The following is a 24,912-nucleotide window of genomic DNA, read 5'->3' on the forward strand; positions in this document are numbered from 1 at the left end:
AGAATATATACATTTAGCATTATAGAAGGATCTTGGGTAACATGATAATGAATAAGGTCAGTGAGAGGGGGGATCCCTGTGGGACTCCGCATTCAGGTATCCATGTGGCTGAAGTAGTTGAATTAGATGTCACTTGGTACGATCGTGTGGTTAGGAACCCCTTAAACCAATTGAGAACGTTGCCTCTAATTCCGAAATACTCGAGAATATGTAGTAATATTCTGTGATCAACCATGTCGAAGGCGCTAGACATATCAAATTGTAGAAGTAGTATGTTTTTGCCAGTTGCAATTGTTTGTTTAAATTTGTTCATGAGAGTAACTAGTACCGTTTCCGTACTGTGGTTAGAACGGAATCCTGACTGGGAGTCGTGTAAAATTGAGAATTTGTTTAAATAGTTTGTGAGTTGTTTGGTTACCATCCCTTCCATTAGTTTGGTTAGTAAGGGAATGGATGCTACTGGCCTGTAGTTAGTTCACTAGCACTCTTCTTTGCATCTTTGGGTATGGGGGTGAGTAGGATGTTTCCTTTCTCCTTTGGGAAAAGTCCAATTTGTAACATATAGTTCACGTGATTCATGAGGTCTATTATAAATTGTTGAGGGGCATATGTCATAAGGTTGTTTGGGCATATGTCTAATTTGCATTGAGATTTTGCGAATCTTTTGAGCGTTTGTGAGATTAGATCCTCCGATAATATCTCGAAGTTGGTCCAGGTTCTGTCTGCTGGGTGTACACCAGGGTCTGGATCTAGGCAGTCAAGGAGTGCGGCATAGTCGGTGGTACTGACTGGTATTTTAAGTCGCAATTGTATGATTTTCTCATTGAAGTATCTCGCGAGTTCGTCTGCTCCTGGTGTATCTGTGCTGTTGGTTGTGATTGGTGTGATATCTAGTAATTTATTCACGAGTTGGAAGAGTTTATGTGTGTCTTTGTAGTTTGGTCCAATTTCCGTTTTATAAAATAATCTTTTAGTTTGTCTTATGGTATATTTGTATTTTCTTTGAGGTTGTTTCCAGGCGCTGTGTGATGTCGCCTTTCTTTTTATTCCACGCACGTTCTAACCTTCTAACTTGTGTTTTAAGTTTTTTCAGTTCTTCATTGAACCATGGTGTTGAATTCTTCCTATATGAGGATCTGGTTTGGGTTGGGGCAATGTTGTCTAATAATGTTCTGCTTCTTTCGTCCCATTCTAGGAGGAATTGGATTGTGTCTGCCTTTATTGTCCATCCATTGTGGTAGATCTGTTGCCAGAATATTACCGGGTCTATTTTTCCTCTCGTGGTGTAGGTTTTTCGTTCTTGCTTTTTAATTGTGTCTTTCGTTCGCCATTGGAGGGAGATGTATGCTTTATAGTGGTCTGACCACGGTGTGGGTATCCATCTTGTATCTGCTAGTATAAGGTTTGAGTCTGGATCGAATTTATGTGTGATAATGTCTAGTGTGTGTCCTTTAGTGTGAGTTGGTTGTGTATTTGGTGCGTGAAGATCCCATAGCTATAGGAATTCTTTGCATTCTTGGATGCTTTTTAAGGTGAGATCTTCAAGGTGCAGGTTGATATCGCCTATTATGATGAGGTTTGAGGTAGAGACACATGTTTATTTTTCTTAGGTCTGCCTTCTCTATCTGGGCAGCGGAAGCCATGGCCCTTCTAATAGCCTGGAAGGAACTGCATAGCCCCTCTAGATACTTAATTACCCCAACCCTGTATCTGCTCATGGCAGGTCTGCACAGACCAGGCTGTAGCTAGGTCTGTAATTAGAAAGGAACCCAGTATTCAGTAGATATAATAAGATAGTTTATTACAATCTTACCAATAGCAGTACAAGCAAATCAGACAGTCACATGGTGGAACAACATTACATGGCACGTCCTCTCTCTCTCTAGCCTTCTGGAGTCTTCCTTCTCTGTTCTTCTTCTGATCTAATACACCTCAGATTGCTGCTTATATACAATTTTGGCCCTATTCATTTCAATGGACCCCAGTCTCTCTCACCAGGGCTCTTGGTTCTTATCAGTTGATCAGAATGACTTCATATGTTCCCAAACCTTCCTCTAGCCCCCCCTTTGGATGTTCTCACCTGGGGTGCAGCCGACCCAGTATTATCTCTACATAACCATAGCAACTCTTGCTTATGGTATCTTGCAGGTGCCAGTCCCAGAGCAAATGCCCCCTTCCTTTGCCAGCTCAGCACTTGCTACAGTGAAATGTAACTGTGTCAAAGGTGATCACTGATTTTTACAGGCTAGCTCTTTTTTGTATCAGAGATGATTTTGATTTTAAGAAGCCTAGCTCTTATTATGAGCCATTGGCCTGTATTTTACTGAGAGCAAGGGCTAGCATAACTCTTCACACATGTGTTCAAGATGAAGTCCATGAAGTGTGTTTGGGAGTCTTGCCAGTTGCCTGGTGGTCTGTAGAGTAGGATTGCGTTAAGGTGTTCCTGCAAGTTTGGGTGATTAATTCTTACCGAGGCAAATTCAAGTTGCGGTAGAACGGATTCAGCTGTGGTTGTGATGGTGAACTCGGATTTGTATATTATTGCTATTCCACCTCCTCTTTTTCCGTTTCTTGTCCAGTGGATAATTTTGTATCCTGGTGGGCATAGATCTAAGATTATGGGGTCTTTAAGGTCGTGGATCCAGGTTTCAGTTCCTCAGGGATCGGTCCTTGGACCCCTTCTTTTCTCAATCTACACCTCCTCCCTGGGTTCTCTAATCTCCTCCCATGGGTTCCAATATCATCTTTATGCTGATGACACCCAGCTTTATCTCTCCACACCAGACATCACTGCAGAAACTCAGGCTAAAGTATCGGCCTGCTTAGCCGACATTGCGACCTGGATGTCCAACCGCCACTTGAAACTGAACATGGCCAAGACCGAGCTTATTGTCTTCCCTCCCAAACCCACTTGTCCTCTCCCTCCACTCTCTATCTCTGTTGATAACACCCCCATTGTCCCCGTCTCATCCGCCCGCATCCTCGGGGTCATCTTTGACTCCTCCCTCTCTTTCTCTGCGCATATCCAGCAGATAGCCAAGACCTGTCGCTTCTTCCTCTATAACATCAGCAAAATTCTCCCCTTCCTGTCTGAGCACACCACCCGAACTCTCATCCATTCTCTCATTACCTCTCGCCTTGACTACTGCAACCTACTCCTCACTGGCCTCCCACTTTGCCATCTATCCCCCCTTCAGTCCGTTCAAAACTCTGCTGCACGTCTTATCTTCCACCTGAACCGGTACACTCATATCACCCCTCTCCTCAAGTCACTTCACTGGCTTCTGATCAGGTACCGCATACAGTTTAAGCTTCTCCTTTTAACCTACAAATGTACTCGATCTACAGCCCCTCCCTACCTCTCTACCCTCATCTCCCCTTACATTCCTTCCCGTAACCTCCGCTCTCAAGATAAATCCCTCCTGTCGGTACCCTTCTCCACTACCGCCAACTCCAGACTCCGCCCTTTCTGCCTCGCTTCACCCCATGCCAGGCCCCCTCCCTACCTATCTTCAAAGCCTTGCTAAAAGCCCACCTCTTCAATGTCGCCTTCGGCACCTAACCACCATACCTCTATTCAGGAAATATGGCCTGCCCCTACTTGACATTTCGCCCATTAGATTGTAAGCTCCTTGGAGCAGGGACTGTCCTTTTCTTAATCTGTACAGCGCTGCGTAACCCTTGTAGCGCTCTAGAAATGTTAAGTAGTAGTAGTAGTAGTGATGAATAAGAGGTCAAGATTGTCTGTGGTGATCCAGTCTATGATCTCTGCTTTGTTTACTACTGACCTGGCGTTTACGTATCCCAGTTGGATTGAATGGTAAGGTTCGGTATGGGCCGTAGATGTGTTAATTTTTATTCTCCGAGGACAAGCAGGCTGCTTGTTCTCACTGATGGGTGACGTCCACAGCAGCCCCTCCAATCGGAAACTTCACTAGCAAACGCCTTTGCTAGTCCTCGCGCGCCCATGCGCGCCTTGCATGCGCGGCCGTCTTCCCGCCCGAACCGGCTCGTGTTCGTCAGTCTTCTTTTGTCCGCGCTCGGTACGGTCGTGTTTGCGCCGTTCGCGCCCCTTAAGTTGACCCTCGCGCGTCTTTTGACTTTTTCGCTTTAAAAAAAAAAAAGGGATTTCGGAGAAGGGCCTTTCGGTCTTTTTCCCTTCCCCGTATTTCTAGTTTTTGGCCCCGATAAGTTTTCTTTCGTTTTCGGGGTAGGCCCCTTTGAGGCCTCGGGTCGAGTTTTTTCTCCCCCTCTTTTTGGTGCCTTACCGCAATTACGAGTTTCGATTTCTTTTTTTTTTTTAAAGTATTTTTATTAAGTTTTCAACAAATAAAGTACAAATGCTCATAACAACATCTAGTTCACCTTCTTACATGTTCCAACCTCCCTCCCTTCCCTCCCCCCCTGCATATGTTATTGATAATGACCATAATGTCCACATATTGTTGTTTGGGCCCAGTTCGATATCAAGGAGTTACTATTATTTTTGGCGTGTCTAAATCCACACCCGCTGTCCGTCTCCATGTCGAATATTTGTCCCATTGTTTATAAAATTGCGTGATCCGTCCTGACTTTATCGCTGTCATTTTAGACATTTGATAAAGATAGTCCATCTTGTGTGTCACCTTTATCACTGGTGGCATTGTGGGCTGCTTCCATGCCGATGCCAATGTAATTTTTCCTGCGACTAGCCACATCGATGCCAGCCGGTATGTTTCCATGGGGATGTTTGCTGGTTGAAAATGTAGTAGACATGTCTCTGCCTTAAAATCATATGGTTTCCCTATGATTTTTTCTAGCGTTTGGATTAGTTCACGCCAGTAGTTCTGTGCCTTAGGGCATGTCCACCATATGTGAGTCATATCACCCTTCTCCTCGCACCCCCTCCAACACCATCCATTACCTTTCTTATACATTTTTGCTATTTTGTGAGGAGTCATGTACCATTGGTAGAGCATTTTATATCCATTTTCTATCAGTGAGCTAGAGATAGAAACTCTTAGCATATTCCTCAGTGCCTTATCCCACTTGTTGGTATCGTAGCTTATCTTTAAATCTTTCTCCCACCTTTGTGTGTAATATGTTAATGGATTATTATATGATCCCAATGCTTTGTATAGCCGAGATATGCATCCTCTTTGATAACTTCCTCCCATAGCTATCTCTAAGGCAGTATCTTCCATATTCAATTCCTTTTTAGCCCTCCTATTTATATAATCGTGGATTCTAGTGTAATGATAGTGGTGTGACCCTGGAAGATCATATTCTTCTTGTATTTCTGCAAATGGAATCATAGTCCCTTCTTCCCATAGTTGGTTCAAAGCCTCTAATCCCTTATGTTTCCAAATCCTAAACACATTATCAGCTGTCCCTATAGGACTTCCCATTGCTGTCTGTATCTTCATACACCTAAAGTGTTTCCTTCCTGGGAAAAATTTTTGCCTTAGGGTATTCCAAGTTTGTAGGGGGAACCGTATTGCCAGTGGCGCCCCTCCTATATATGTTAGTAATTGCCTCTGTGTGACCCATAGTATTGTATCTAAGTTCTTCATACCCATCCAATATTGCTCTATTTGTATCCAGGGCTTTAAAGCTTTGGAACCCCATGCCACCAGCACGCGTAATTGGGCAGCTTGATAGTATTGGAAGAAATTGGGTACTCCCATGCCCCCCCTGTCTTTATGTTGAAACATAATAGCTGCCCTTACTCTAGGTGGTTTATGTTGCCATATGTAAGCGAATACTTTGCGATGTAAGCGACGAAAAAACTGCCTAGGGATCGGTAGGGGTAGTGCCAAGAATAAGTATAAAATCTTTGGTAGGATTATCATTTTTACTGCTGATATCCGTCCCAACCATGACAGTTCCAGCCCTTCCCACCTCTCCAATTCCTGGAATAATTCATGAATTTTATAGGGAAAATTTGCCTCAAATAGATCTGTTATTTTAGCTGTTAGATTGATCCCCAAGTATCGCAGTGATCGGGTAACCCAGCGGAACGCATATTGTTGTCTCAGAGACTGTTTCGTCTCCTCAGATAGGCCCACCCCCATTATCTCTGATTTGTCCATGTTCACCCGAAATCCCGACAACCTCCCATATTCTTCTAGACTGATCATTACCCCTGCCAATGACTCTTGAGCCCGGGTTAATGTAAGCAAAATGTCGTCTGCAAACAACATTATTTTGTAAGTTTCCTCCCCTAGTGTCAAACCGTGTACACCCATATGTTGTCTAATGTTTTGGGCCAGCGGTTCTATTGTGAGTGCAAATAGTAATGGGGATAATGCACACCCCTGACGAGTACCCCTCCCTAGGTGTATTAATTCAGTGACCGAGCCATTAATTCGTAGTTTAGCTATGGGGTCAGCATAAAGTAGTGCTAGCCATGACATGAATCGTCCCGATATACCCATCTGTTCTAGTACTGAGAACATAAATGCCCATCGGACACGATCAAACGCCTTTTCGGCATCTAGAGATAATAGCAGTGTTGGTTGTTTCGTGTCCCCTGCTTCATGAATGAGATGGATCGCTCTCCGTATATTATCAAATGTTTGTCTCCCTTCTATGAACCCAGTTTGGTCAGCGTGAACTAACTTTGATATCACCTGTTGTAATCGGTGGGCTAGGATTTTTGTAAAGATTTTATAGTCTGACCCTAATAGTGAAATTGGTCTATATGACCCACATCTCTGTGGGTCTTTTCCAGGTTTCAATAATAGTGTTATATTTGCCAGTCGCCATGAATATGGTAACTCTGCTTGAGCGTCCATTTCGTTAAATACTCGAACCAATACTGGGGCCAACAAATTACTATATTTTTTATAGTATTTGTTTGTGTACCCATCTGGGCCCGGGGCCTTCCCATTCGGCAGATTCCGGATGGCCCACTGCACTTCTTCTAGGGTGATTGGATGGGATAATGTCTCTGCTTCCCCTCCTGTCAGTTTGGATAACTTTGTCTGGTTCAGATATTTATGGGTTTCTTGTGATGTTGCTAAGTCCTCAGCCTGGTATAATCCCTGGTAGAATTTATGGAAGACATCTTTGATATCTTCTAATTTAGTGCATACTTTCCCTTCGTCTGCTTGGATTGTGTGTATATATGAGTTTAGGGCACGTTTCTTCAATTTGTGTGCTAATAATCTCGATGTTCTATTGCCAAATTCGAAATGTGTTTGTCTGACCTGTTGTAGTTGCTCAGCTACTTCCGCTAGTTGTATTTCTCTCAGAGCCAGTTGTATAGCATGTATGCGATTTTTATCCTCTTTTGACAGTGATTGCCGCTGAGAATGCAAAGTCAATCCCAGTAATTCCGCATGTAAGGCTTGTGTTTGAATATTCGTTTGTTTCCTAAGATGTGCTTGTATCGCTATTATTTTTCCCCTAATTACTGCCTTTAGGCCCTCCCATAGTATCTGTGTTGTAACCTCCCCATTATCATTGATAGTTAGATATTCCTTTATCTCTGCTTCTATGCGTGCAATCACTGTAGTGTTTGCTAGTAATTCATCTTTAAACCGCCATATTGGGGCCTCTGGGGATCTCACCACCCATTCCAATTCTAGAGTAACCGGGGCATGGTCCGACCATGTTCTAGGGTGTATTGATATATCTTCTATTTTTGAGAATATATTAGGGGGTCCTAGCCACAGGTCTATGCGTGATTGTGAATCATGAACCCCCGAGTAGTATGTGTACCCCCTGGCTTGTGGGTGTTGGTGGCGCCAGAGATCTAATAGATGCCAAGTTTCCAGGAATTTGTGTAGCTGGGCCCTTTCTGATTGAGCATATCTTACTCCTTCTGTTGAGTTGTCTAGTTTCGGGCATATCGTCAAGTTAAAGTCACCACCCACTAGCAGTGTGCCCTCTATATTCGTACTCAGTATTTTAGATACTTCTCTATAGAAGGCTCCTTGACGTTCATTTGGGGCATATATGTTTACTAAGGAAAGTGTCTCCGTCCCCAATTTCACCACCAAGATTAAATATCTGCCTTCTCTGTCCCTTATTATATTCTGTATCTGCCATGGGTATTTGTTAGTCAATATAATCATTACTCCCTTTTTCTTTTTTTCTTTATGGTTGGATGCAAAATATATGTGTTGGCCCCTGTTCCCTTGGCATAGATGTTCCTTAACTGGTAGCAGGTGTGTTTCCTGTATAAAGGACACATCTGCCTTTAAGCGTTGTGTCTCTTTGAATAAAAGCTGGCGTTTTGTAGGTGAATTTAGTCCCTTGACATTAAGGGTCATCCATGTGATCTTACTCATCCCCAGGTCTTGTGTAATGTTTTGTAGTTCCTATCCCCTGTCTGCAATCTCATTAGCAACTCCACTTTTATGTTAAATATGGTCATTAAGTTCTCATGTTTACTTCTTCTATCTCCCTTCCCCTCCCCCCTCCCTTTTTTTCCCCTCCCTCCTAGTTGGCACATTTGCATCCCGTGCATAGATGTGCCTTTGGGGAAGAGACCTCACCCCCCTTTTTACTCATACTTATAACATAACCCATCTTTAAAACAATATCAAAACAACAAGTTGTATTATATAGTAACCTTAACACACCTACTATTTCTTATAGATCAAATGCATGTCTTATAGTAGAGGAAGTCTATCTATTGTTTCCTTGCCTTTATGGCTTGTTCTGTGGGTAGTCCCCTTTCTGTTGTTTATTGTCCACTGGATTCCTGTACTGTTCTCAGCCTGGGGTCCGAGTATTGTCTCTGAAGGCGTCCTCTACCTTTTGTCACTCTTTGCCATCTCGGCTTGCTCGATTTAGTCGATGCAGGAGGCTGAGTTGTAATCCCTTCCCCCGCGTTGATGTTGTCAGGCAGTATTTCTCTTGCTTCTTCTAGACTTCGTATTTGATGGAGCTTGCCGTCTTTGTAGAAGCGTAAGGCAAAGGGATAGCCCCATCGATATCGGATCCCTTCTTTTTGTAGCATTTGTGTGAGAGATTTCAGCTCCATTCTCCTTTTCAGGGTGCAGGCTGCTAGATCTTGATAGCAATATATCACATTTGAGTCCCATTGAAAGTCTTTTGTCGCTCGAGACGCCTGCATAATTTTTTCTTTTAGCTTAAAATCTGCAAAGCATGCTATTATATCCCGTGGTCTATTTGCTCTTGGTGATCCTAGCGCCCTATGGGCGCGTACAATCTGGATCTCTGTTGGTTCCTCCGTAATTTGTAGTGTGGCCAGCAGTGCGCTTGCGATCTTTTGCGCCACCTCCTCACAGTCAGTATATATTGGGACCTCTGGGAGTCCTCTAAATCTTATATTATTTCTTCTGCTGCGGTTCTCTAGGTCTTCTAGTTTGTCCCAGATCTGTTGGACCTCTTGTTTAGATTCGGCTGTATGTCTATTTAGGCTCTGTATGGCTTCGGCCTGCTCTTCCAGTCTGTCCTCGTTCTCTGCCACGCGAACACCGAGCGCTCCTATTTCTCCTCTTAGGTCTGCGCCCAGTGTCGCGAGATCCGACCGCATGGCCTTCAGGTCTGCTTGTATTTCCTTCACCCAAGTGCCGATATCCCGCAATGTTGTCTCCTCTTGTCCCGGGCCATCCCCAGACTCGAATAAGGTTGGAGAGCTATGCTCTTGTTGCTCGTTTGGTGAGTCGGGTGGCCGGTCCGCCGGGGCGTCGCCATTTTTGTTCGCAGCAATGTTTGCATAGGCGAACGCTGACAGATCCACCACGGCGGTTTGTGATAGCATCTTTCCTTGCTGCCTGATGTTTATTCTTGTTTATCGCTCTTCAATTCTCGTTTCCCGTTCTTATTTCAGGGTAGTTTTATTATTTTTGCTCGGGGCTCGTCGGAGCTCTTGGCTTATGCTGCCATCTCCGCTGGTGACGTCACTTCCTGACGAGTTTCGATTTCGCCGGCGTGATTTTTCCGCCCATGTCATCGAAGTCTCCCAGCGGCTTCAAGAAGTGCGCCCGGGTAATCTCGCTCACTGATAGGCACGCGTCGTGTCTTAAGTGTCTGGGGGCTGGGCACCGCCCGCAGGCCTGTAGTCTTTGTGCCCTTTTACAGAAAAGGACTCAGGTAGCGAGATTGGCCCAGTGGAACGTTTTGTTCTCGGGCTCTTCGTCGGCATCGGCACCGGGAGTATCGAGTGCGTCGACGTCGACAGCGTCAAGACCTCCACCCTCGGCCGCGACTGTATCGATTGCATCGAGGCATCGACCCTCTGCATCGGCGGGGCCGAGACATCGGAAGGCTGCATCGGTGGTACCGGGACCTCCACTAGTGCTGATGTCGTCGGATGGTGGTGCTTCGTCTGGAGTGCAGGTGAGGGCTGTCCATTCCCCTGCTGGTGGCGGTGAGCCTTCGGGTGGGTCTCCCCCTACCCTGAGGGCTCCTGCGGTACAGCCCCCCCGAGACCGACCTTCTTCGGCCTCGGCCCCGAGGAAGCGACGGCTGGATTCTACGTCCTCCTCGTCGGTACCGGGAAGCTCCGGTGACATGCTTCGTTTGAAAAAGTCAAATAAGCATCGACACCGGTCTCCTTCCCGCGTCGGTACCGAGAGCTCCGGGTCGCCGAGGGAGTCGGCACCCAGTAGGCATCGGCACCGGGAGGACCGCTCACCCTCTGTCCAGGAGGTGTCGATGCGCTCCACCTTGGATAGCCCGGAACAGCCTCCACGCCTGGAACAGACTCTGACTTCGACTCCTGCATCGGCTTCCATGTCTTTCTCCACAGCTTCCCTGCACGAGAGTCTCCGGGCCGTTCTCCCAGAGATCCTGGGAGAGCTGTTGCGCCCTTCCCCTCTGGTACCGTTGAGTGAGGCGCCGGCTGGCCCCTTGCCCGGGGTGAGGTCTCCGACATCGGTGCCGCTTGCGGTACCGACTGCGGTCGCCTCCCAGGAAGCCTCCCCGACGACGTTGGCGGAGGGAGCTTCGCCGGTGCGGGCGAGGGAGTCTACCTCTCGACGCTCCCACCGTGGCCGTGGTTCCACAGAGTCGAGCCGGGCACGGCTTCAGACACAGGTTCGTGAACTTGTGTCTGATACCGATGGTGAGGCCTCGTGGGAGGAGGAGGAGGACATCAGATATTTCTCTGACGAGGAGTCTGATGGCCTTCCTTCTGATCCCACTCCCTCTCCTGAAAGGCAACTTTCTCCTCCCGAGAGTCTGTCTTTTGCGGCCTTTGTCCGGGAGATGTCTACGGCCATCCCCTTCCCGGTGGTTGTGGAGGACGAGCCCAGGGCTGAAATGTTTGAGCTCCTGGAGCTTCTCCACCTAAGGAAGCGTCCACAGTACCCATGCATCATGTCCTAAAAAAGACATTGCTGGCGAACTGGACCAAGCCTTTAAGTAATCCCCACATTCCCAAGAAGATCGAGTCCCAGTACCGGATCCATGGGGACTCAGAGCTGATGCGCACTCAGTTGCCTCATGACTCTGGAGTTGTGGATTTGGCCCTAAAGAAGGCTAAGAGCTCTAGAGAGCATGCTTCGGTGCCCCCGGGCAAAGACTCTAGAACCTTAGACTCCTTTGGGAGGAAGGCCTACCATTCCTCTATGCTCGTGGTCAAAATTCAGTCTTACCAGCTCTACACGAGCATACACATGCGGAACAATGTGCGGCAGTTGGCGGGCTTGGTGGACAAGCTCCCTCCTGAGCAAGCCAAGCCATTTCATGAGGTGGTCAGGCAGCTGAAGGCGTGCAGAAAATTCCTGGCCAGAGGGGTGTATGACACCTTTGATGTTGCGTCCAGGGCCGCTGCTCAAGGTGTGGTGATGCGCAGACTCTCATAGCTGCGTGCCTCCGACCTGGAGAATAGGATCCAGCAGCGGATTGCGGACTCCCCTTGCCGTGCGGATAATATTTTTGGAGAGAAGGTCGAACAGGTGGTAGAGCAGCTCAACCAACGGGATACTGCTTTCGACAAGTTCTCCCGCCGGCAGCCTTCAGCTTCTACCTCCACAGGTAGACGTTTTTATGGGGGAAGGAAGACTGTTCCCTACTCTTCTGGTAAGTGTAGGTACACTCCTCCTTCTCGACAGCCTGCGGCCCAGGCTAAGCCCCAGCGCGCTCGCTCTCGTCAGCAGCGTGCGCCTCAGCAAGGCCCCTCGGCTCCCCAGCAAAAGCAAGGGACGAGCTTTTGACTGGCTCCAGCAGGGCATAGCCGACATCAATGTGTCAGTGCTGGGCGATTTGCCGGTCGGGGGGAGGTTGAAAGTTTTTCACCAAAGGTGGCCTCTCATAACCTCCGACCAGTGGGTTCTCCAAATAGTCCGGCAAGGATACACCCTCAATTTGGTTTCCAAACCTCCAAATTGCCCACCAGGAGCTCAATCCTACAGCTTCCAGCACAAGCAGGTACTTGCAGAGGAACTCTCCGCCCTTCTCAGCACCAATGCGGTCGAGCCCGTGCCATCCGGGCAAGAAGGGCTGGGATTCTATTCCAGGTACTTCCTTGTGGAAAAGAAAACAGAGGGGATGCGTCCCATCCTTGACCTAAGGGCCCTGAACAAATATCTGGTAAAGGAAAAGTTCAGGATGCTTTCCCTGGGCACCCTTCTTCCCATGATTCAGGACTGGCTATGCTCTCTGGACTTGAAGGATGCCTACACGCACATCCCGATACTGCCAGCTCACAGACAGTATCTGCGATTTCAGCTGGGCACATGTCACTTCCAGTACTGTGTGCTACCCTTTGGGCTCGCCTCTGCGCCCAGAGTGTTCACGAAGTGCCTGGCTGTAGTAGCAGCGGCGCTTCGCAGGCTGGGAGTGCATGTGTTCCCTTATCTCGACGATTGGCTGGTGAAGAACACATCCGAGGCAGGAGCTCTACAGTCCATGCAGATGACTATTCGCCTCCTGGAGCTACTGGGGTTTGTGATAAATTATCCAAAGTCACATCTTCTCCCAGTACAGGGACTCGAATTCATAGGAGCTCTGCTGGATTCTCGGACGGCTCGTGCCCATCTCCCAGAGACGAGAGCCAACAACTTGTTGTCCCTCGTCTCGTGGGTGCGAGCGTCCCAGCAGATCACAGCTCGGCAGATGTTGAGATTGCTGGGCCACATGGCCTTCACAGTTCATGTGACTCCCATGGCCTGCCTTCACATGCGATCTGCTCAATGGACCCTAGCTTCCCAGTGGTTTCAGGTTGCTGGGGATCTAGAAGACGTGATCCACCTGTCCACGAGTTTTCTCAAATCCCTGTATTGGTGGACGATTTGGTCCAATTTGACTCTGGGACGTCCTTTCCAAATTCCTCAGCCACAAAAAGTGCTGACTACGGATGCGTCTCTCCTGGGGTGGGGAGCTCATGTCGATGGGCTTCACACCCAGGGAAGCTGGTCACTCCAGGAACGCGATCTGCAGATCAATCTCCTGGAGTTACGAGCGGTCTGGAACGCTCTGAAGGCTTTCAGAGATCGGCTGTCCCACCAAATTATCCAAATTCAGACAGACAACCAGGTTGCCATGTATTACATCAACAAGCAGGGGGGCACCGGATCTCGCCCCCTGTGTCAGGAAGCCGTCAGCATGTGGCTCTGGGCTCGCCGTCACGGCATGGTGCTCCAAGCCACATATCTGGCAGGCGTAAACAACAGTCTGGCCGACAGACTGAGCAGGATTATGCAACCTCAAGAGTGGTCGCTCAATTCCCGTGTAGTGCGACAGATCTTCCAGGTGTGGGGCACCCCCTTGGTAGATCTCTTTGCATCTCGAGCCAACCACAAAGTCCCTCAGTTCTGTTCCAGGCTTCAGGCCCACGGCAGACTGGCATCGGATGCCTTCCTCCTGCACTGGGGGGAGGGTCTGCTGTATGCTTATCCTCCCATACCTCTGGTGGGGAAGACTTTGTTGAAACTCAAGCAAGATCGAGGCACCATGATTCTGATCGCTCCCTTTTGGCCGCGTCAGATCTGGTTCCCTCTTCTTCTGGAGTTATCCTCAGAAGAACCGTGGAGATTGGAGTGTTTTCCGACCCTCATCACACAGGACGAAGGGGCGCTTCTGTATCCCAGCCTCCAGTCTCTGGCTCTCATGGTCTGGATGTTGAGAGCGTAGACTTTGCCTCTTTGGGTCTGTCAGAGGGTGTCTCCCGTATCTTGCTTGCTTCCAGGAAAGATTCCACTAAGAGGAGGTTTGCCATCTGGTGTGACAGCAAGGCCCTAGATCCTCGCTCTTGTCCTACACAGACCCTGCTTGAATACCTTCTGCACTTGTCTGAGTCTGGTCTCAAGACCAACTCTGTAAGGGTTCACCTTAGTGCAATCAGTGCATACATTACCGTGTGGAAGGTAAGCCGATCTCAGGACAGCCTTTAGTTGTTCGCTTCATGAGAGGTTTGCTTTTGTCAAAGCCCCCTGTCAAACCTCCTACAGTGTCATGGGATCTCAATGTCGTTCTCACCCAACTGATGAAACCTCCTTTTGAGCCACTGAACTCCTGCCATCTGAAGTACTTGACCTGGAAGGTCATTTTCTTGGTGGCAGTTACTTCAGCTCGTAGAGTCAGTGAGCTTCAGGCCCTGGTAGCCCAGGCCCCTTACACCAAATTTCATCATAACAGAGTAGTCCTCCGCACTCACCCTAAGTTCTTGCCAAAGGTTGTGTCGGAGTTCCATCTGAACCAGTCAATTGTCTTGCCAACATTCTTTCCCCGTCCTCATTCCTGCCCTGCTGAACGTCAGCTGCACACATTGGACTGCAAGAGAGCATTGGCCTTCTATCTGGAGCGGACACAGCCCAACAGACAGTCCGCCCAATTGTTTGTTTCTTTTGATCCCAACAGGAGGGGAGTGGCTGTGGGGAAACGCACCATATCCAGTTGGCTAGCAGATTGCATTTCCTTCACTTACGCCCAGGCTGGGCTGGCTCTTGAGGGTCACGTCACGGCTCATAATGTTAGAGCCATGGCAGCGTTGGTAGCCCACTTGAAGTCAGCCACTATTGAAGAGATTTGCAAAGCTGCGACGTGGTCATCTGTCCACACATTCACATCTCATTACTGCCTGCAGCAGGATACCCGACGCGACAGTCGGTTCGGGCAGTCAGTGCTTCAGAATCTGTTCGGGGTTTAGAATCCAACTCCACCCCCCTAGGCCCATGTTTATTCTGTTCCAGGCTACACTCTCAGTTAGTTGGATAAATTGTTAGGTCAATCTCAGTTATGTCCTTGCCGTTGCGACGCCCAATTGACCATGTTTGTTGTTTTGAGTGAGCCTGGGGGCTAGGGATACCCCATCAGTGAGAAGAAGCATCCTGCTTGTCCTTGGAGAAAGCGAATGCTACATACCTGTAGAAGGTATTCTCCGAGGACAGCAGGCTGATTGTTCTCACAAACCCGCCCGCCTACCCTTTGGAGTTGTGTCTTCCCTTGTCTTTGTCTTGCTACATACGGGACTGACGAACACGAGCCGGTTCGGGCGGGAAGACGGCCGTGCATGCGCGGTGCGCATGGGCGCGCGAGGACTAGCAAAGGCCTTTGCTAGTGAAGTTTCCGATTGGAGGGGCTGCTGTGGACGTCACCCATCAGTGAGAACAATCAGCCTGCTGTCCTCGGAGAATACCTTCTACAGGTATGTAGCATTCGCTTTAGTTGCCTGTTTTCTTGGTATCTGGTTTTGTTGTTTCCTTTCTTCCCTTTCTGTTGGTTATTTCCGTATGTATTTGTTTTTCCTTTTAGTTGGTTGTTGTTCTTTTGGTCTGGTGAGTTGTAGATGGGTTGTCTGTAGGGTTTGTGTGTTGTGGGTAGATTGTTGTTTAAGTTGGGAGTGGTCCATACATGGTAGATTAGGGGGAGGATGTAAATTATCATGAGTAATTTATTGGTGTTCATGTTGGCTATGGTTCGTGGTGTTTGGTTGTGCTTGAGGGTACTAGTGAATGAAATTTTGTACGAACATCAAGTGGTGTCAGCGTTAGGCAGTGTCACATCAAGCATTGTGAGCAATTAAGTAGTGGGTAAGTATAATTTCATACAGTATCTGCATTGAGCAGTCTTATCATCAGGCGGTATCAATATTAAGCAGTATCAACATTTAAGCATATGCAGTAAAATCTCATTTATAGTCCGTGGTGTATTTCTCGTCTATTGCGCAATTCACATCTAGTGCTTATAGAGCTTAGTATAGTTTATCATCATGTCGAGGTGTCAGAGAGAACGGTCCATATAAGCAAGGAGTCAGTTGGCTTAGTCTCTGTTTTCCAACCTTACGCGACCGTCATCCAGAGCATTCAGAACTATGCATGCAATCCTATGAGCTGCTGCATACTCCGTGCAGCCATCATCTCAGTGCACTCAAAACAAAGCAAGTAAAATCGCAGGCAGCCTAGCATCAACAGCTTTCATCCACTGCTCCGTGCAGCCGTCATCCCAGTGCACTCAACTCAAAGCAAGCAAAATCACAGGCGACCTAGCAGCAACAGCTTTCATCGGGTCTCCGGTTTAAGGGTGTGGGCTGGCACTGGTGGTATGTATTCCACTAATTATGTGTATATGGGGGTTTAATAGATTGGAGTGGAAGTGATTCTATCCAGTCCATAGTAGGCAGGGAGTCAGTCGGCTTAGTTTTTGTTTCCCTGGTCCTCTGCAGCCGTCATCTAGTACACTCTAAGCAAAGCATGCAAGCCTATGAACTGCTACAGGGTTTAATAGACAAGAGTGGTATGAGTCTGTCTAGTCCATTGTGAGCTGTGAAGCCAGTCTGGTCAGGCCCTCTTTCTACTTCCCTAGCCAGCCGTCATCCAGGTCCTTCAAGGCAGAGTTTGTAAATCTATGAGCTGCTGCATGGATTTAATTGACTGGAGTGGAAGTGTGCTTATCTACCCTATTATAAGCAAGGAATTTATTTACTTAGTCTCTGGTTTCCTCTGTCCGGTGCAGTCGTCATCGATGTTTCCTCAAGGCAGAGCAAGTAAATCCGAAGATTTGTGGGTCAGCTCTTCCCTTCGTCTCTCCATCCAGCTGTCCCTCGCGTTTTTAGGGCGGTTCGTGCTGCCCTGGGATTCAGCCGCTTTTGGTCTTCGGACTCTGCAGTGCGGTGTCGGATCCTCTGGCGAGGAGGGGGGTCGCGGCCTACACACGGCTATACGCTTGTCTCAACCAGCGGTTCGATCTGCGAAGGTCGCTTGGGTGGCAGGTTGCTGTAGTGGTGTGCTGGGGTGTCTCTGGGTTTGCCACACAAAGTCGTGGGACACCGGAACCGGTTCACCTTGTTCCCTAACCTTCACTAGACACTCCACTGATCCGATCCGCGTGGTCGCGTGATCAGCAGGTCGCCTATGGCGCCATGCCTAGGTAGCGATATCTTTGCTGGGGTGGCCGCGTGAAGCCGCAGTGCAGCGGCTACGGCTCACCTGATTTCTTTCTGCCATTGGACGCTCCAGTTGCTGCCCGAGATGCTGCTCAGAGGGCCATATCAGCCAGGGAGCGCTTCTAACTCGGGAGCTCCTCTAATCGGCAGACGTTTTCAGTTCTTTCCACATTTGCAAATATGTGGAATGCATCTGGCCTGGTCTTCAAAGACGGTATTTTTGAGTAACGTCCATGCCTGATTTAGTGTCCTAACCTTTGCAGCTGATCCTTTTAGTTTCTTTTTAACCAGTTTCCTCATTTTATTATAGTTGCCCTTTTGAATATTAAATGCAGTTGCCCTTTTGAATATTAAGTGCAGCTACAGTAGATTTCCTTTACGGGTTCATCCCAGATAGTAGCTCAGACTTTATCATTTTATGATCACTGTTTCCCAGGGGACCCAACACCTCCACCTCTCGCACTATGCCATGCATGCCACCAAGGACCAGATCCAAAATGGCTCCCCCTCTTGTTGGTTCCTGGACCAGCTGCTCCAAGAAGTATATTACATCTAGAAATTTTATCTCCTTGGTACTCCCTGATGTAACATTTATCCTGTCACTATCAGAGCAATGGCGTAGCTAGGGTAGTTGACACCTGGGGCCGGTCATTTTTTAACACCCCCCCCCCAAATCCAGTACTAGGCATACCGAGAATACAAAACACTCAGGACCTATAGAGCAATTCTACCATACCATAAGCAGTCATTTCTATGAGTCACACAAGGAAAAACACTACAGTGAGCACTAGAACATCAATTCACCTATTGTAAAACGAAAACAGACAGAATAGTACAGATCGTCGATCCTGCACAGTCAATGCCAACTGAAAGCCATGTCTTTTTCACAAACACAGATACACCCTAATCCACTATAGAAAAATAATAAAGATGCCAGACTCTGCATACAATGCAACACCACAGAAACAGAAAATGTCCCCTAGTACTGTGCAAAATATAAAGACAGCAGATGTAAATTTGAAAAACAAGTACCAATCACCACTTTACAAATTAACAAATAGAAATAAAGCAGTATAGTGCTGTTACAGTATGCTATCCTGACCTGAGGAAGGGGGTTTTGTTCTCTGAAAGTTAAGTCAAAATGTATTAAAATTAGTCCAATAAAAAGATTAACTTATTTACATGTTCTATTTATAAACATTTATTAACACAGCTACAATACTATATCCTAAAGCAAAATAATAAAAATATATATATTTACAGTTTGTTGTCTCTGGTTGCTGCTTTCCTCATCTTCTTTTCACTGTCTTCCTTCCATCCAGCATCTGTCTTCGCTCTCTCTCTCTCTGCCATCCAGTGTCTGCCCTCTCTAATGTCCCTTCCATCCACTGTCTGCCCTCTCTCTCCCTTCCACCCACATCTGTCCTCTATTTCTGCCCCTTCCATCCACCATCTGCCCCAGTCTGTCATTTTTCTCTCCTCCTTTCATCAACATCTGCCCTCTCTCTCTCCCTTTCATCCACATCTGCCCTCTATCTCTGCCCCTTCCATCCACCATTTGCCCCAGTCTGCCCTCTTTCTCTTTCCCCCTTCCACCCACCATCTGCCCTTTCTCTCTGCCCCTTCAATCCGTCTGCCCTCCCTCTCCCATCCATCTAGGCTCTGTCCTCCCTCACACTCCCCTCTTCCATCCAGGGTCTGTCCCCACCCTCCCCAATCCCCTTCTCACCTCTCTGGGCACCCCCACCCTCCCCAATCCTCTTCTCCCCTCTGGGCATCCCCCACCCTCCCCTATCCCCTTCTCCCCTCTCTGGGCACCCATCTGGGCTCCCCCACCCTCCCCAATCTCCTCCCCTCTCTGGGCACCCCCACCCTCCCCAATCCTCCTCTCCCCTCTCTGGGCACCCATCTGGGCTCCCCAATCCCCTTCTCCCCTCTCTGGGCTCCATCTGGGTTCCCCAATCCCCTTCTCCCCTCTCTGGGCACCCATCTGGGCTCCCTCCCCCCCACCCTCCCCAATCCACTTCTTCCATCTGAGTCCCCCCTCCCACCCGACCTGACCCGACGTGACCCGACACACCTAACAGCTCCGTTGTCCTGCTCCCACCCTGTCCTGCCTTAAAACAAAAATTTTCGAAGCGCCGAAGTGGCAGGTAGCGCCTGCCCTGCTAGTAAAAATCAACTTGACGTCGCGTCGGGCCTTCCCACATTCAGTCCCGCCCGCCCTCGAGGTAATAGGAAGTTACCTCAGAGGAGGGCGGGACTGAATGTGGGAAGGCCCGACGCGACGTCGAGGAGATTTTTACTAGCAGGGCAGGCGCTGCCTGCCACTTCGGCGCTTCGAAAAATTTTGTTTTAAGGCAGGACAGGGTGGGAGCAGCAGGAGCGGAGCACCCCCCACCCGCTGACACCAGGGGCGGACCGCCCCCACCGCCCCGCCCTTGCTACGCCACTGTATCAGGGTAATTGAAATCACCCATTATTATAGCGTTTCCCAATTTGCCAGCTTTCCTAATCTCTCTAAACATTTTTTCATCCCTTTGTTCTGTCCCGGCGGATGGTGGTACAGCCCTACAAGATTATTCCTTCCCTTCACATATGGAATTACTATCCATAATGACTCCATGCTGCTATCTGTCATGTGGTATGTTTATTTTATTGGACTCAATTCCCTCTTTAACATATAGCATATAGCAACCCTCCCCTCCAATTTGATCCTCTTTATGATTGCGATACAATTTGTACCGTTAACACAGTGTCCCATTGGTTGTCCTCTTTCCACCAAGTCTTTGAGATGCCTATTATATCTATCTCAGCATTTCGTGCTATATATTCTAACTCTCCCATCCTATTTTTTAGGCTTTTAGCATTTGTATACAGGCACTTCAGATTGTGGTTTTTTTCCTTTGATCTACAAGCTGCTTAGAAGTTGAAGGGGATAATATGCATCCTCTCATTAAGCACACCTGGCTTACTTTTAGCATTGTTGAAACCTCCGTACTGGGATTTCCTATATGTCCTGTTTCAAGGATACACCATACTGAACCATGGTCTCCTGGGCGACTGTTGGCTCCCCCCACCCCAATTCTAGTTTGAAAGCTGCTCTATTTCCTTTTTAAAAGTTAGCGCCAGCAGTCTGGTTCCATCTTGATTAAGGTGGAGCCCATCCTTTCGGAACAGTCTCCCCTTTTCCCAGAATGTCGCCCAGTTCCTAACAAATGTAAATCCCACATCTCTGTACCATTGTCTGAACCATTCATTGAGACTTCGGAGCTCTGCCTGCCTTTTGGGTCCTGCACATGGAATGGGGATCTTCTCTGAAAATGTTCCCCTGGAGGATGTGGACTTCAGCTTTCTACCTAAGAGTCTAAATTTGGATTCCAGAGCCTCCCTCCCACATTTTTCTATGTCATTGGTACTCACATGTACCAACTACTACTACTACTTATCATTTCTATAACGCTACTAGATGTACACAGCGCTGTACACTTGAACATGAAGAGACAGTCCCTGCTCAACAGAGTTTACAATCTAATTAGGACAAACAGGACAAACAAGAGATAAGAGAATATTAAAGTGAGGATGATAAAATAAGGGTTCTGAACAAGTGAACAAGAGTTAGGAGTTAAAAGCAGCATCAAAAAGGTGAGCTTTTAGCTTAGATTTGAAGACGGCCAGAGATGGAGCTTGATGTATCGGCTCAGGAAGTCTATTCCAGGCATATGGTGCAGCAAGATAAAAGGAACGGAGTCTGGAGTTAGCAGTGGAGGAGAAGGGTGCAGATAAGAAAGATTTACCCAGTGAACGGAGTTCCCGGGGAGGAATGTAGGGAGAGATGAGAGTGGAGAGGTACTGAGGAGCTGCAGAGTGAGTGCACTTATAGGTCAGTAAGAGGAGTTTGAACTGTATGCGGAAACGGATAGGAAGCCAGTGAAGTGACTTGAGGAGAGGGCTAATATGAGCATAACGACCCTGGTGGAATATTAGTCGTGCAGCAGAATTTTGAACAGATTGAAGAGGAGAGAGATGGCTAAGTGGGAGTCCTGTGAGAAGCAAGTTACAATAGTCTAAGTGAGAGGTGATAAGAGTGTGGATGAGGGTTCTGGTAGTGTGCTCAGAAAGGAAAGGGCGAATTTTGCTGATATTATAGAGAGAGAAACGACAGGTTTTAGCAGTCTGTTGAATATGTGCAGAGAAGGAGAGGGAGGAGTCGAAGATGACCCCAAGGTTACGAGCTGATGAGACAGGAAGGATGGGAGGGTTATCCACAGAAATAGAGAATGGGGGAGGAGAAGAGGTTGGTTTAGGGGGAAAGATAAGAAGCTCAGTCTTGGTCATGTTTAGTTTCAGATGGCGTTGAGACATCCAGGCAGCAATGTCAGACAGGCAGGCTGATACTTTGGCCTGGATTTCGTCTGAGATTTCTGGTGTGGAGAGGTAGATCTGGGAGTCATCAGCATAAAGATGATACTGAAAACCATGGGATGAGATCAGAGTACCAAGGGAAGAAGTATAGATGGAGAAAAGAAGAGGTCCCAGGACAGATCCCTGAGGTACACCAACTGACAGTGAGATAGAAGTAGAGGAAGATCCACTACAGTATACACTAAAGGTACGCTGGGAGAGATAAGAAGAAAACCAGGAAAGAACAGAGCCCTGAAATCCAAGTGAGGATAGCGTATCAAGGAGTAGGCTGTGATCAACAGTGTCAAAAGCAGCAGATAGATCGAGAAGGATCTGGCCAGGAACAGATCATTGGAGACTTTAGCAAGCGCTGTTTCAGTTGAATGAAGGGGGCGAAAGCCAGATTGAAGTGGATCAAGAATAGCTTGAGATGAAAGAAAGTCAAGGCAACGGTGGTGAACAGCACGTTCAAGTATCTTGGATAGGAAAGGAAGGAGGGAGATGGGGCGATAGTTGGAAGGACAGGTAGGGTCCAATGAAAGTTTTTTAAGGAGAGGTGTGACTATGGCATGTTTGAAGGCATCAGGAACAGTCACAGTGGACAGTGAAAGATTGAGGATATGACAGATAAATGGGATGACAGTAGGAGAGATAGAGTTAAGTAGATGGGTGGGAATAGGATCAGAGGAACCGGTAGTTAGTTTCGAGGAGGAAAGAAGATGTGTAGTTTCCTCTTCAGTGATTTCAGAAAAGGAAGAAAAGGAGGCAGGGGTTGGAGGGTTGAGAGAATGGACTAAGGGAAGGAGAGGTAGAGGTGACCTGGTTGAGAATTCAAGTTTAATCTTGTGAACCTTATCATGAAAGAACTCAGCCAGAGTCTGGGGGGAAAGTGAAGGGGGGGTTGAAGGTGAAGGTACTTTGAGGAGAGAGTTCAGTGTGGCAAAGAGACGACAAGGGTTTTAGTAAGAGGTGCCATAAATGTTTATGCTAACTTATCCTGTTAACTCATTTTACCAAGACTGCTGGCTGCTCCTCAGCACTATCTAAGATCATGTCTAGGTGATGCATGAGGTCTGCCACGTTCGCACCAGACATGCAAGTCACCATAGATAGCCACCCAGCTATCTGTATGCCGAATAATCATATCACTCACTACAACAATTGTCCTAACCCTTCCTGCCTGGGCAGAAGTTGTTGGAGACATATCCTTGGTACGAGAGGATAGTTCATCCCCTGGTGGGCATGTCCTGGCTACAGGAGTACTTCCTACTTCACCAGGGTGACGCTGTCCTTCTAGGGGACCTCCCTCCTCTAAGGCAGCACAGGGGCTTTCAGACTGGAGGGGGGACTTCTCTACAACGTCCCTGTAGGTTTCCTCTATTGAAGCGGTGCAAAGGAAAGCTACGAGAATGGTATGGGATTTGCGTCACAAGACGTATGAGGAGAGACTTGCGGACCTGAACATGTTTACTTTGGAGGAAAGGAGAAACAGGGGTGATATGATACAGACGTTCAAATATTTGAAAGGTATTAATCCGCAAACGAATCTTTTCCGGAGATGCGAAGGCGGTAGAACGAGAGGACATAAAATGAGGTTTAAAGGGGGCAGACTCAGGAAAAATGTCAGGAAGTACTTTTTCACGGAGAGAGTGGTGGATGCTTGGAATGCCCTCCCGCGGGAGGTGGTGGAGATGAAAACGGTAACAGAATTCAAACATGCGTGGGATAAACATAAAGGAATCCTGTTCAGAAGGAATGTATCCTTGGGAGCTTAGCCGAGTTTAGGTGGCAGAGCCGGTGGTGTGAGGCGGGGCTAGTGGTTGGGAGGCGGGGCTAGTGCTGGGCAGACTTATACGGTCTGTGCCAGAGCCGGTGGTGGGAGGCGGGGCTGGTTGGGAGGTGGGGATAGTGCTGGGCAGACTTATACGGTCTGTGCCAGAGCCAGTGGTGGGAGGCGGGGCTAGTGGTTGGGAGGCAGAGATAGTACTGGGCAGACTTATACGGTCTGTGCCAGAGCTGGTGGTGGGAGGTGGGACTGGTAGTTGGGAGGCGGGGATGGTGCTGGGCAGACTTATACGGTCTGTGCCAGAGCTGGTGGTGGGAGGCGGGGATAGTGCTGGCCAGACTTATACAGTCTGTGCCCTGAAGAGGACAGGTACAAATAAAAAGTAGCACATATGAATTTATCTTGTTGGGCAGACTGGATGGACTGTGCAGGTCTTTTTCTGCCGTCATCTACTATGTTACTATGTTACTATATGTACCTCTCTGTCTCCCTCAGCTCCACTAAGTCTGCTACTCTAGTCTCAAGAGAACGGACCCATTCTCTGAGAGCTAGGAACTCTTTGCATCGGGCACACACATATATAACCACTCACCAACTGGGAGAGAACAATACAATACAATAACTAACTATAAATAAAGAATTGTGCAATGATGGGTGGGTGTTGGGGAGGGTGGGTGGGATGAACACTAAACTACGTCCTGCTCTGCCTGCTAGAGTCTATCTGTTAATGCTGTGGTACAAAGTTCAAGTTTTAAAACTAGGGGGAAAACAGTATGGGGATTAGTTGATAAAGTTTGCTTTTTTATATTTTTATTCTATCACTAACCTACAGTTCCTCCTTTAAATCCCAATCTTTACGTTCCCAAAGCACAAAGCAAAATAGTGTTCACTTACCAAAGAAATGCCCTCTTCTCTCAGAACATTTCAGAAAACATACTGTAGATATGATGCTCAGTGTGTTAACTGTGCATGCTAATTCCTGCATATGCTTATCCTTTTTAGTAAGAGGTGCCATAAATGTTTATAAATGTTTATGCTAACTTATCCTGTTAACTCATTTTACCAAGGTGTTTGCACACTTTTACAGCTAAATGGATTTATGTTTTTTCAATACACAAAATAATGGGGACAATTTTCAAATGTGTGCCAGTGGACACCACTGAACTGCCAGGTACTGTCTGTTGTCATTTATGCATTTCTGTTTTATGTCTGTCACATTTGCAGGTGCTACCAAAGCAGGAAACAGCCGAAGATCTCAATGGTATTTTATCACTCTTACTTTTATTTTATAAGTCTGCCTTTTCCATCAAAAATTATCTTGAACTCTGTTTATCTTAACAAAGAGACTAATGTTCTAAGGTGCAAAGTTTATTCACAAATGAAAACACACAAAAATGCTCCCAAACATGTAATAATGGCCAATTTTCTGAGGGGTCAA

The 24,912-nt window shown here is 47.6% G+C and overlaps 1 protein-coding gene across 1 annotated transcript in view; it reads left to right on the forward strand.

The window, feature by feature from the left end:
* The window catches only part of PCNX2 (pecanex 2), a 1,017,260-nt gene that overhangs the window by 193,467 nt on the left and 798,881 nt on the right, over positions 1-24,912 (forward strand). Inside the window, exon 4 of the mRNA XM_030194986.1 lies at positions 24,699-24,735. Coding sequence (XP_030050846.1) covers positions 24,699-24,735 — 37 coding nt within the window. The remainder of the gene's footprint in view (positions 1-24,698; positions 24,736-24,912) is intronic.

The sequence above is a fragment of the Microcaecilia unicolor genome, chromosome 3 (genome assembly GCF_901765095.1).
Source record: "Microcaecilia unicolor chromosome 3, aMicUni1.1, whole genome shotgun sequence".
Classification (NCBI taxonomy): domain Eukaryota; kingdom Metazoa; phylum Chordata; class Amphibia; order Gymnophiona; family Siphonopidae; genus Microcaecilia; species Microcaecilia unicolor.